The sequence below is a fragment of the Amphibalanus amphitrite genome, unplaced genomic scaffold (assembly GCF_019059575.1).
Source record: "Amphibalanus amphitrite isolate SeventyFive unplaced genomic scaffold, NRLGWU_Aamphi_draft 000011F_arrow, whole genome shotgun sequence".
Taxonomy (NCBI): domain Eukaryota; kingdom Metazoa; phylum Arthropoda; class Thecostraca; order Balanomorpha; family Balanidae; genus Amphibalanus; species Amphibalanus amphitrite.
Window position 1 is genome coordinate 1,956,370 of NW_024881507.1, and position 12,227 is coordinate 1,968,596.

Genomic DNA, 12,227 nt, shown 5'->3' on the forward strand with positions numbered 1-12,227 from the left:
TACGCCGTAAAATATAGAGCTCAATGCTTCACTTACTAAAAAACATTCCTTATTGTAACTGAAGCAATTATGCCGGATTTGTAATTAAATGTACTTTTTGAAAACTAATTTGTTATTTTCATAACATCGTTCTGGTCCAAAAATGTGACCTTGATGCGCAAGAACTTCTGGGTGTCTGCAGCTGTTTCCCGCCAAGACCCGCCATTAGTTTACGTTGAGAGGCGGTATCGGGGTCGGAGTGTTGTAGTGTTGTTGTGATACGCGATTTTGGAGGCTGCGAGCCTCCAAAACAATTAAAGTGATACATTCGCGACATTTCTGAAGAATCATGCACTCGGGTACGGCAATAAAACGTGATTTTGACGATATATCGGACAGCCAGGACGAACTCGCCGGCAGCGCGTGCAGGTGGGTTGGGGTGGTGCCGGTGATGGGCAACGAGAATGCCTTCTGCTTCTAGGGAAATTGCGGGCAATCCAATGGAAGTGGCTGACTATGCTTATCTCTGAATTAATCCTAGTACCTTCTTTATTATATTTGAACATGTTACTGGATGATATTCGGGATATTTGTTCGGCATGGAAAGCAGGTAAATGAGCAACAACCGCGGCGCTTGAATCACAATACCAGATGCCTGATCTGGTATCACAATACCAGCCTGATGTACCAGGTACATCAGGCTGGGCTGGTGAGTTGGAGCGGCGGATCGGATCCTGAACCGCGCGATTATTTATTTATTTTTTTTTTGGGGGGGGGGGGTTGGTTGTTATGGTCGTTGCCCATCTGCGGGAAGAGTTTGTGGCCTCTGGCCCTCTGCACTGGAGTCAGAGTGCAAGTGATGGTCGAGGGGGGATTAGGTACAGCTGGCTGCAGCTGGTAATGGGGACTGGGGAGCAATCTCAATCGGTGAATCGTAAAGGCAAGATCGGAACACCTAAATGCAACGCCGGGTATCAGTGTGTTGACGTGAGGGTCAAGTCTCTCTAGCCTGCTCTGGGTCACGGTGACCTTATCATCATTACAAAACAGTACGAGTCGATACAAGCCGTGCCATATGTTTTTGTTTTGTTAGTGGTCAGGTCAGATCAGGCCCTCTCGTTCTTTTGCAGTGGGAGGCATTTCAGAGCACTGGTTGAGGTGAGAGGATAAGACGTACTGTGAGGCGGACACTAGTCAGAACAGCCGCTGAGTTCATCTCAATCCCGTGGAGACGGAAATGCCCCAGCCGGAGAGGACATTTGGCCACGTGAACGGTCATGCCGAAGGGGTATGCTGAACGCCCTTTTAGAGGCGCCCTTTCCAATTGTTGGGAATGGTTGATGTCAGCTCGGAACTCTGAATTGAATATGAAATCTAGTGAGAGAATGGGTTGCAGGGATTGGGCGAAAGAAGATAGATGACGGATAACCCACGCGGTGACTCGGCAGTGCCTTCTGGATAACCCCGGCTGAGAACGATATACCCGTGTTGTTTATTGCGATTGGAGGGGGCGTGGCGCGCTGCCGCCAGCAGGGTCGTGTCGAGACAAACGGAGACGTTAAAGTCCCCCACCAACCTGTCCGGTTTAACGTAACTTTTGCATCCCGGCCAAAATTGCCGGGTTAACTGTCCCACCGCTCGAGACTGGCGCTAGGCTGGCCGAGCAAAAAAAATGTCTCCTAGCACGGAGCATTGATGCTCGATCACATATTCCAACTCACCTAGGTACTTGGAACAGAGTTCGATGAGTGCGGCCGTCGTTCGAGCCGTTCGAGCCATAGCGCCTTTCTCTTATACACTGAAAAAAATTTTTACTCACTTTTCTGAGTAATGACTGAGTTGCCATTTTGTCCAATGGTAAAACTCACTCTAAATCCGCGTACTCAGGTAAAACTCAGGGCGGAACGCAGGTAAAACTCGGGCAAAACTCATTGCAAGTGAGTAGCATGTGAGTAACAAAGTGAGTTGCCATTTTGTCCGATGGTAAAACTCAGATAAAATTCAGTAAGTACTCATGCGTAACTCATGTCCTACTCAGACAACTCAGGCCAAACTCAGGTATTAGTAAGTCATTACTCATGAAAAACTAGGAAGTAACTCACATGTAACTCAGCTGGTACTAATGTATAACTCAGGTGGTAGTACGGCCATAACTCAGTTGGAACTCATCGGTTATTCAGTGAAAACTAGGGCTGTACTCAGGACGTACTCACGTCGATAACTCATACGATACTCGGGTGTTACTCAGGCGCCGCCTGAAACGGCTGATCTGATTCGTTTTATATTGGCTCAAGCCAATGTATAGGCTCGCCGCCCATGATAACAGCTGCCGCATCAGCATTATGCAATATGCATGCATGATGCTCATACAACAGCCACTACCAGGCAGCTAGTCTATATATTGGGATTGGCCAATATATAACGAATCATTGCCCAAAACCAGCATACATATCTGTATTATACCATGCCCGACCAACGTCTAGTCTTGCACTATTCGCCCCAGCCCTTACAAGAAATACATGTTTGTAGAAACGGTCGCATTGCGCTGTATTTCAATTCTGACACACGCCAAACTGCGTCGGGGGGGGGGGGGATCGACTCCACGTCAGCTCAGCTTCACTCTTTTGCCAGCTTCTCGACCTCAGTCTTCGCGGCTACAGGTGGCTGGCGCTCAGCATTGAATGGTGTGTGGAGCACATGGATACACACAAACCACAGCGTGTTTCGCACTTTGTGCGCCGTTTGTTGACTGAGCACAAAGTGCGCCGTCGCCCACAGCAAAAGACTCCCTTCCAAACCATGGATCCCCACAAGACTTCCGTTCGCTCCACGATGAGGCGGCACCGTTCGTTTTCTTCGGACTTGTTATGATAGGGGTGATCCAAATTTTCGTCACCCGTGTACGCCACCACTGACGCCTTCTCCGCCAAGATGCAGAGGAGGCTCAATGGGCCGTTCCCTGAAAACACAATAAAAAAAGTCAGATTTTCTTTTGCCAGTAAGAGAAACGGAAGTTATAGGGCATGCAAGGTGATTGAAATATCAAAAGTTATCAAGTTACTTCAGCTCAAAATTAATGTTAAACCGCGCCGTGCTGGTGCTCTGAGTTTACCGTGATGTACTGGGGGGAGGGGGTCGTCTTCACGTCCCCTCTTCTAACTCGGCTGTTGGGGTTGGGCCACGTAGCAACACGCCGTAAGCGGCTTTCGAAAAAGCATTAAAGATATTTAAGGAAATACTTGGGTAATTTTAAGGTCAAGTCAAGTGCCAGGTCACCAGAGGTCAGGAAAGGCCAAATTTTGCTTATTTCAATATTTTCGAAAAACTGGTGCTTAACTCGGAACCAAAAGAGCTGCCCGCGGAAAAATGCAGTCAAAGCCCTTTCGACTTTTTTTTTGCTGGCGTTTGATCTCAGATTTGACCTCAGGGTCAACAATTAAGCCTCCAGAGAGCAAAAACTCTAAAAAAGCAGTTTTTACCAAAATGTTTTCTGTAATACTTTCCACTCAAGAGTCACGACATTTATTTTGCCGTTAGCATAGTGTTCCTCTCGTCGGGACGAATGAACTATAATTAGACCTTGAAAGGCCATATTTAAAACTTGACCTTAGGTTGACCTGACCAGGTCATGTTGCATATCAGTCGATCCAAACCGTCAAGCTGAACACATATGAGGTGTTTTATTGCACTAGCAAATATATTTTATATGTACATGCCGTAAGGTTGATACTTGAGACATGGTGATGGGACAGTATCAAAAACGCTATACAATGAAATCCGTTCGATATTTTTTTGACATTTTACCTCAAACTGGTGTGAAATCGAGCGGTGAATTCCCTGAGCGAAAATGACAAAAATATCGAACGGTTTCCATGGCACGTTGCGAACGGTGCGATCGTCAGCGACCATTGAAATTTTTCCGATGTTAAGTCATTTGACGTGACCTGACCTTGAACGACCTGGGTCTAAAATTTCTTCACATGGAGAAACAAATGTATGAGCAGGTGTGCCGAAAATGGTGGCGCTGCGCGCCGCCGTTCTTAGATATTCGCGAAAAACCTGAGGGGGCGGGGTGGGGGGCGTAAAACGCCACCCAGCACAGCGCGGGTCAAGGTCGGATGGTCACCTTAACAGTCGGGTTTTAGTCTCGCAAAACACTTCCATGGGCGTCCAATATTAAAATCAGCTTGAAACAATCACATAAAATGTGTTATACTTAACAGTAATGGAAATAAGCATGTCACGTCCAAACGCGTCTCGCCGCGGTATCTAATAATCTAATATGTAAGGAAGGTTGAAAATGCTCGCTGAAATCGAATAGTGTACGAAAATATGTGTGTAGGCATTAAAAAAAAAACAGTCGGAAAAAATAATAACAGTGGAAAAATAATAAGCACAAACGAGACAAAAGAATCTTAAACGGTTCAGCGAGCGGAATTAAGACCATGGGCTCCACCACCGGGGGGGGGGGGAAGGGTACGGGGGACGTGTCCCCCAATATTTTACATTTTTAACATTGTGCCTATGGGTGCTGCATGGAAAGAATCGACTTCAAACCACCTTCGCCCCCCCCCCAAAAAAAAACATCGGGTCGTGACGGAGTTCTTGTTTAAAGAAGTAAAAAGGGTCAAATGAACGTTCTTTTAGGATAAGGACAACATTATCCCACAAACATGTTTTTTTAACCCTCGCATGTGTAGGGGGGGGTCGGATTGACCCCCTTTCCCCATGGTTTTTCGCGAATAACTCGCGTAAAAAGCGGCTGATCGCGACGAAACTTTCAATACCATCGCATTGATCAATTTTACACCTACCCTGAAACTTTCATGACCCTGACCCAAATGACCTTTGACCTGTGACCTCTTTTCCGAGACCATGTTTGGCCGGAATCGCGATTCGGCGTACGTCGGCTCGCATTAGCCGCGCGTTTGCAAGCTTTTCGTGGTTTCAAACGTTCAAACATGTGATTTGATGTTGCTCCCATGCATTAGGGTGGGTGTCAAGGTCACCTGAAGGTCAGGTCAGGTCACTGACCTTTGGTGACCTCGGGTGACCTCGGTTCACTTTTTCGAGTTTTACATGTTTCTAGGCTAGTTTTTGGAGCTGAATTCGAATTTAACAACCATTTGAACATTTACGAAGTAGTTTTGGTGCCTTCGTAACATGTTACGAAGCTGTCAGAGGCGGTTGACACGTACTACGAATACCCGTCACGACGCCTACTGATTGACCTGACCTGACCTGACCCGACCTGGTCTAAATGCTTCAAGACATCATCTGTGATCAAAACTAACACGATATTCGTGATCAGTACCCCGAAAAACCCATTAGCAGCCACACTTTACGACTTTCTAATAGGTCCCGATTTTCCCGACTTTGGGTCATTGACCTGACCTGGAAGGTCAACCAATGACCTAGGACCTTAAAATTGGGTATCATCGGCTTCCTCTCGTCACGGGCAACACGCTCGTTTTTTCCGCGAAGCTCTAGCTCGATCAGGGGCTAAACGGCAAGGGGGGGGGTCCAACCGACCCCCCCCCCCTACACATTAGAAGCTGGAAAACGCCGCACACATGCAAGGGTTAAATTTAAATATAACATAACTCACCTCTTCTTTTTTCGAACTATGCCGGGTAGGTATCCCTCAGTTTCTCGATCGATCTGCTCCGCCGTTCACGGTTGGCACCGACCTCCTGACGCCGGCGGGGAATGTCTGCTGGTCCATCAGTTCACCTCCCTGTTCTCCGCGGCGCATGCGATTGATAAAAGCTTCATCGACAATCACCGAGCTCTTCACAGATAACTTACCCGTCCCATCCTTCGCTGCACGCCTTCCCCGCTCCTGCACTCTCCCGCACAATTTCACAATAGCCTCAACAATTCAACGTGAACTACGCGAGTCACCGCGCCACAACGGACTGAAGCGCGCGCCGCGGTTTTCGAACGCAACGGCTATAATACTCATCACGCGAACTCACGCATCACGCAGGACACTCACCCTGCCGCGCATGCGCGCATCTTCAAGCCGGGGGTACCTCACGCACAACTGCACGTGAATTCGCGAGAACTCATGCATTGCGCAGGAAACTAGATTTGCCCAAGCAAAACTCATTTCCGACTCAGTTCGAATTCACGAAACTAAGCACTCAGAAATCACGCATAACGAAGTCACCCTGGTGATGTGAGTTAGATCAGCCAATAAGTGAGCACCACTATCGTATTCACTGAGTTTCTTCATGAGTTATTACTGAGTAATGCCAGGCCTGAGTAAATTTTTTTTTCAGTGTAGACAGATGTCTCAAATCCGTGTTCAAATATAAATAACGCACCTGCTGTCTGTGCTTATCCTCAGTCATAGGCTGGACTTGGTTTTGTGCTGGGAGAAGCTCAAACATATTTTAGTCACTGCCATTGAGAAGAGAGACATTTAGACGTTACAAGTTCGCATTTGTAGGCATCGCATCAAAAGGACAAGTTGAAACACCGTATGAGACTCGACAGCCAAGACGCGAAAGTGCAAGACATCGTTGACACTAACGTGTCGGATTTTTGCGAATTTCCAGTGTGCAGAACTGCGTTCAGAAGGAGGTATTTCCAGTGTGCACTGTGCAGAGCTGCGTTCAGGTCATGGCCACTGAGACCCTCCCATTGGCTAGGTGATTTGCCATTTCTATTGCTCACCCCCTGCAGCACTTAAATCCCGCTCATTCTTTCCAGTTCTCGTGTTTTGACTAACTCCGAGGCCCGAGCTCTGGCTGAAAAAGTCAAATGGCCATGTCAGACCGATTGGTCCCGTTCAGTGAGGTTTGCGACTGATAAGCACTGCCGGTCACCTGTATCCTTTCCGCTCCCGCTCGTAGTTGTGTAATTGTAGGGTCATGATGCGTGTAATCATGGGGCTTGAGCTGCGTGGGTGCATCACCCCACCAAGTTCCCAATAAAACCGCATGGCTAGATCAGTCAGGCCAGGGCTGTCGATCCCTCTGTTCCATCGTTCGGCTGCGCAACACTTCTTCCTCCACACCTGAAACCGTTCCGGCCTAAACGGTTACCGTCGTCCGACCTGAGCAGCCCCCCTCTAGATAGGCTGAAGACCATGAACTTTGTCAGCGTCTTACTTGTCTGTTTCTTGGGCCTTTTTGAACTTACACGTGTAATTTAGAGGTCTTCCAACGATTGGTGGCTTGACATAGATAGGTATGAAGACTATTTGTATGAACGTTCATGTCAATCAGCTGGCGTTTGAGACACGTCATGACTGGGGCCAACTGGTTAAACAATGTCACGGCACGTAACTGAAAGCTGAAACAGAAGAGATGAATATTGGGAACGCGAGGGTAATATGCCGAACGTATGACTGTGTACCAACACAAGCACACAACACACCATTACTCTCTACCCTCCTCCTAGTTTCCATCATCCGTCTCGTTATGAAATGGTCTCGTACTGAAAGGCGAAAACCAGTCGGCGGGGGCTAGTCTGCTCACGATGTGTCATCACTAATGCAGGTGCAGGTAATGCGGTAATGCTGCCTTCTGAGCGATGTGGTTCACTTGCATGTGATTTTATTACTCCTGCGTGCCTGTGTGTCGTATAACTATGTTTCGCCTTTTAAATGTCACATTGTAGTCATACCAGTGTTTACTACATGGCCAATGCTCTAATTAGGTCCTATAGATAGATAAGCGCATGAGTCGGAAGTCCGATGCATCAAAAGTTGCTAGAAGAGTGCAGAATGTAATATATAGCCTTTCGTCCTATCCATAATATAGCCTCGATCATGAAATGAATTCGTTTTTTATGCCTATCTACAAGTGGCATGCCACTGACACGATGTGTCTGCCTTGGTTGGGTGTGTCAGTGACGCTATAGTGCAAATACCGCCCCATCCCATGTGCTGTTATTTGGAAATCAACTGGCAAATGGCTGTAACTCCTTCACAGTGTAGCTTATGCTCCCGCCCTCCCGTCACGTTGTCAAACAACGTGGTGCTTAAGAAAATAATCTGATACGATAAATTCGATATGCGAGTTGAAGTGTCCGCTAGAATTTGCTCTGCCTTATCTATTGAGATGTCGATGTTTGGGCAGGACAAAGTCAAGCGCCCAAACTTACAAAATGACCATACGCCCTCCTCAAGCTTTTCTAGATTGCGTTTTGTGAATGTACATAAAGTATTTTAAAATGATGATTGATAAATCGTAAATATATTGCAAATGAGTAAGGTTACCACCTTTGTGGTTCCCGACATCTATGCTCGTCATCATCGTGGAGCGAACCACTTGATAGTAGAGGGAGACATCCTCCTGAATCCGGACTGTAGTTATATCTCTTCGTGACTGTGGGTTTGTCGAAGTTAAGTCGCTATTACAGGACCATAATGAACACCGCCGTGCCGACAACTGACCTATCCCCATTTTCTTGGTATCAGCGGATGACTTCATCAGTCGTCAGCACAAAAGCTCCTACACGTCACGCCCGACCGCGCCCGTCAGCGTCGTCCACGTCAGCCGGCGCTCAGCTGACGCGTCAGCTGCAAGTCACGTGGGAGGCACAGCTGACTCCCCCTCCCCCTCCCCGCAGACTGGAGGACTCGGGGGGCGAGTCGGCGCCGCCGAGAGTCGCCATGGAACACGAGAAACGCATCCGCCGGGAGATCGCCAACAGCAACGAGCGCCGGCGAATGCAGAGCATCAACGCCGGCTTCCAGGCTCTGCGCTCCCTGCTGCCGCAGCACGAGGGCGAGAAACTGAGCAAGGTATGTCGCCAGCGTCCCATGGTGACCCATGATCAGTAGGCCGGTCTGGTGCCTGGCGCCCCCGGCCCACATCTCGCGGACGGTGGCCGGCCCGCTGCTACCACGGCAGCCGGCCGGCGCCGGGCACGTGGCGCCGACCCCGATCCCCGGCCGCGCCGGTCCGCGCCGGCCGCCGCCGCCGATCAGGTGGCCGGCGCGCCGCGTGAATCAGCGTCAGCTGGCCGGCCAGCTGACGGCCGCCGCCGCGCCGCCGGCGTAGCCTCTGCCCGGGCGGCGACAATCTTGAAAACAGTCGGCGCTCAATGGGGCGGCGGCCTTGTGTCTGGCGTCCGGGCGCGGTCGGCGGTCGATACGCGACTGTCTGGCCGGCCGGCGGCGGGCGGCGGGTACTACGGAGGAGGGCGGGCCGCCGCCGTAGTACGGAGGGTGTTTGTAGACACGCGGGGGGCGGGGCGCGCTGCCGGGGGATACCGGCCGCCGCGGTACCGGTACGGCGGGTCGGACGGCCGGTAGGGTGCTGTAGGACGGCGGCGTGGGATCTACGAGAGGAGGGCGCCGGGGCGCGATGGATGGCTGAAATGTGAATAAAATCTTTCCGGTTTTTGAAGTGGTTGACGAGTTTTCGACCGAACATTACAACATGACTCATGTTTTGGGGATGATACGCCAGCATGGGTCACTTGAAGTGACATCACCTCAGCATGATACCCTGATATGATACCATGATACCATGATACAGCATGATACCCTACCGGCCGTCCGAAACATTTGTCTTTGCGGCCATGGTCTGATGATTTTCACTGACGAAAAAGTAAAGCATAGTTCCTCACGCGTTATTTCACACTTAAAATTTTTGTAAAGCACTGCTAAAATTATGTTAATATCATAAAAATTAGCCCGTACTCTTGCCCACAACTGTGGTGATGTAGCTTTGGTGATTCTTGTCTCAGCGGCGTTTTTTAAGCGCAGCGGCAGCTCTCGGGAATAAATCATTTTCAGATTTTTCCGGAACCATGACGCATAATTAATCAGTATCTAATCAGGAAACATTTGTCTTTGCGGCCATGGTCTGATGATTTTCACTGACGAAAAAGCAATGACCAGGTGCTCCTGTGGAATTAGCTGGTCATCAATGAATTGACCGCTATCGATGAGCTGCCTGTGTCTTTGTGTAACCCGCTGCTCGTGTCCGCAGGCGGCCATCCTGCAGCAGACGTCCGACTTCATCTACAGCCTGGAACAGGAGAAGGCGCGCCTGCTGACGCAGAACTGCCAGCTGAAGCGACTGCTGGGCCAGCAGCAGCAGGCCGGCGACTCGGACGCCGCCTCCGCCACCGACAGTCCCGCCTCGGCGCACCGAAACGTCTCCCGAGAGAGCGCCGAGGCTCCGGCACCGAGCGAGGAGGCCGCCGCCGCGCCGGCCGCGCCGGCCGAGCCGGCAGCGCCGCCGCCGCAGGAGGCCGAGGCGGCCTCCATCCGCCAGGAGCTGTCCGAGCTGCGCGCGCAGCTGGAGCAGGAGCGCCGCCACCGGCTGCTGACCGAGGATCGGCTGCGGCTGGCCGAGGCGCCGCCGCCGCCCCCGGCCACGCCGTTCGCCGAGCGACTGCACGCCGGCCACGTGCCGCTGCTAAAGCCCAAGGTGGAGCTGGTGGAGGCTCCCCTGGAGCCGGCCGAGCCGCCGCTGACCGGACACGGCCTGGAGCCGCAGACGGCCCTGCTGCTGGCGGACGCTGCCAGCCTGCAGGCGCCGCCCTCCGAGCCGCCGCCGCCGCCCCCACCGCCGCCCACGGTACACACCCCGCACAGGTGAGAAGACTGACGGACCCGGCCGTCGGCGCCCGTCGAGTGTTTCATGTTGGCAGTATTGGCTCGTGCCCCTATTCTGCAGTTTCTATTATTTTGTGGTGCGATAAGTATTGCGCAAATATTCTGCAGTTTCTCTGTCGTGATCTCATCCTGCTGTTCATGAATATTGCTCTGGTTCTTTTTGTTTTACATAATTTGTTAGTTTGCGGTTACAGTAGAAGCAGGTGTCAACCTTTGAAGTTAACGCTGCTCTGCCTAGGTGTAAGCCAGGTGGGGAAATTTCGAATGCCCGAGGTGAGGGCGGCATTGTGACATTTCTGTGACTGACGCGGCTCCTTTCCCTGCCCGGCAGGCCGCTGTACGTGGGTTCAGCCACATCCCGGCAGAACCTGGACACCATCGTGGAGGCGATCCGCCACCTGGAGGGCGACCACCTGTTCCAGGACCTCGTGCCGGCGCCCGAGCCGGCGCTCGAGGTCGAGGCCTGCCTGGAGGAGCCCGAGCCGCAGGACGCGCCGCTCGAGCTCACCACGCACGACCGCGCCTCGGCGGCGGCGGCGGCGTCGGACCCGTACCGGCCGGGGGTGATTGTCCAGCAGCAGCAGCAGCAGCAGCAGCTGGCGCACCACCTGGTCCACCAGCGGCACCTACCGTCGTGAGCGGCGGCCGCTGGGGGCGGCGGGCGCGCGGCCCGCGGCGGCCGGCGCGCGTGGCGTTTGCTCAACTGGCCGGGCGGCGGCGGGCCGCATCGGCCGCGCGTCTGCCTTATTCCCTGTTCTTCTGCATTTACTGATTTGGACGAGCTTTTTGCGTTTGGTTGTCGCCGGGAGCGGAGATGTGTACTCAGGTGGGAGGGAACGTGCGGCGGGGCGGGAGGCCGGGTACGATTCACAGTCAGATGTGTTCTGTTTGAGTGCGGCCGGAGCGGTGTATTTAGGTTTCACTGGAGTTTCAGTCGCTGACAGCTCAGACACTGCAGTCTTGCCACTCGCCGCCGCCGCGGTAGTTATTTCAGTCAGTCGGTGCCGACTCGTCGGCCGCTTTCGGACTTGTTTTGTTCTTCTCAGGCGAGCGCTGCGAACACAGATGCACACCTTTGTTTTTGAGCTGCTGGTGCCGATAGCTGTGGACAGCGGTCTTCTCTCGGCGTGGGGCGCTAGGCCGGCCGTGCCGCCCACACCGCGCCGTGGCGGCCTCTAGTGTCACTCCGGCGGCAGGTGGCGCTTCTCATGGTTTTGTACGCGCGGCGAGTGACCGCCCGATGCCCTTTTTTGCAGCACGGATTTCTTGGCTGCTCCGTTACTGTACATAGCGAGATCGAGCGACGAGTGCAGGCCCGCGTGCTGAGGAGAGTCTATGTCACGTTATTGGTGTTACTACTAAGTACAGATTATGTTGTGTGTAAGATGTGGCCTCACTAGACCTTACTGCAGCTGAGCGAACGACATTCTTGTAATAAACAGCTTGTTCGGCTTCATGAGTGTTATCGGGGGTCGATTAGCGAGATTCTGGTGTTGTTTGAAGTATTCCACCTCCGCACGGTACATAGTCCGGGGGGAGAGGGCCGTTTGGCAGGACGAAAATTCCAGCTGGAGCCTGGAGGGAACCCGGGCTAGCTGGCAGTGAACCTGACAGACTAACGTCGAGCGCCCGACTGACTGGCGTGGACGGAGCCCTCATCCGA

The 12,227-nt window shown here is 52.1% G+C and overlaps 1 protein-coding gene across 1 annotated transcript; it reads left to right on the plus strand.

Annotated features, from left to right (window-relative positions):
* The first annotated feature begins 157 nt into the window (after positions 1 to 157).
* On the plus strand, positions 158 to 12,016 carry LOC122382544 (transcription factor AP-4-like). Its single transcript, XM_043368032.1, has 4 exons — positions 158 to 408; positions 8,563 to 8,737; positions 9,933 to 10,543; positions 10,896 to 12,016. Exons 1-4 carry the CDS (start codon positions 329 to 331, stop codon positions 11,200 to 11,202), a joined length of 1,173 nt encoding a protein of 390 aa, XP_043223967.1. The 5' UTR covers positions 158 to 328; the 3' UTR covers positions 11,203 to 12,016.
* The last annotated feature ends 211 nt before the right edge of the window (positions 12,017 to 12,227 follow it).

Excerpts from the sequence above, each read along its gene's own strand:
- LOC122382544 (XM_043368032.1), top strand. The coding sequence starts at position 329 with ATGCACTCGGGTACGGCAATAAAACGTGATTTTGACGATATATCGGAC. Across the intron at positions 8,738-9,932 it reads AGGGCGAGAAACTGAGCAAG|GCGGCCATCCTGCAGCAGAC; the intron begins GTATGTCGCCAG and ends TCGTGTCCGCAG. Across the intron at positions 10,544-10,895 it reads ACGGTACACACCCCGCACAG|GCCGCTGTACGTGGGTTCAG; the intron begins GTGAGAAGACTG and ends CCTGCCCGGCAG.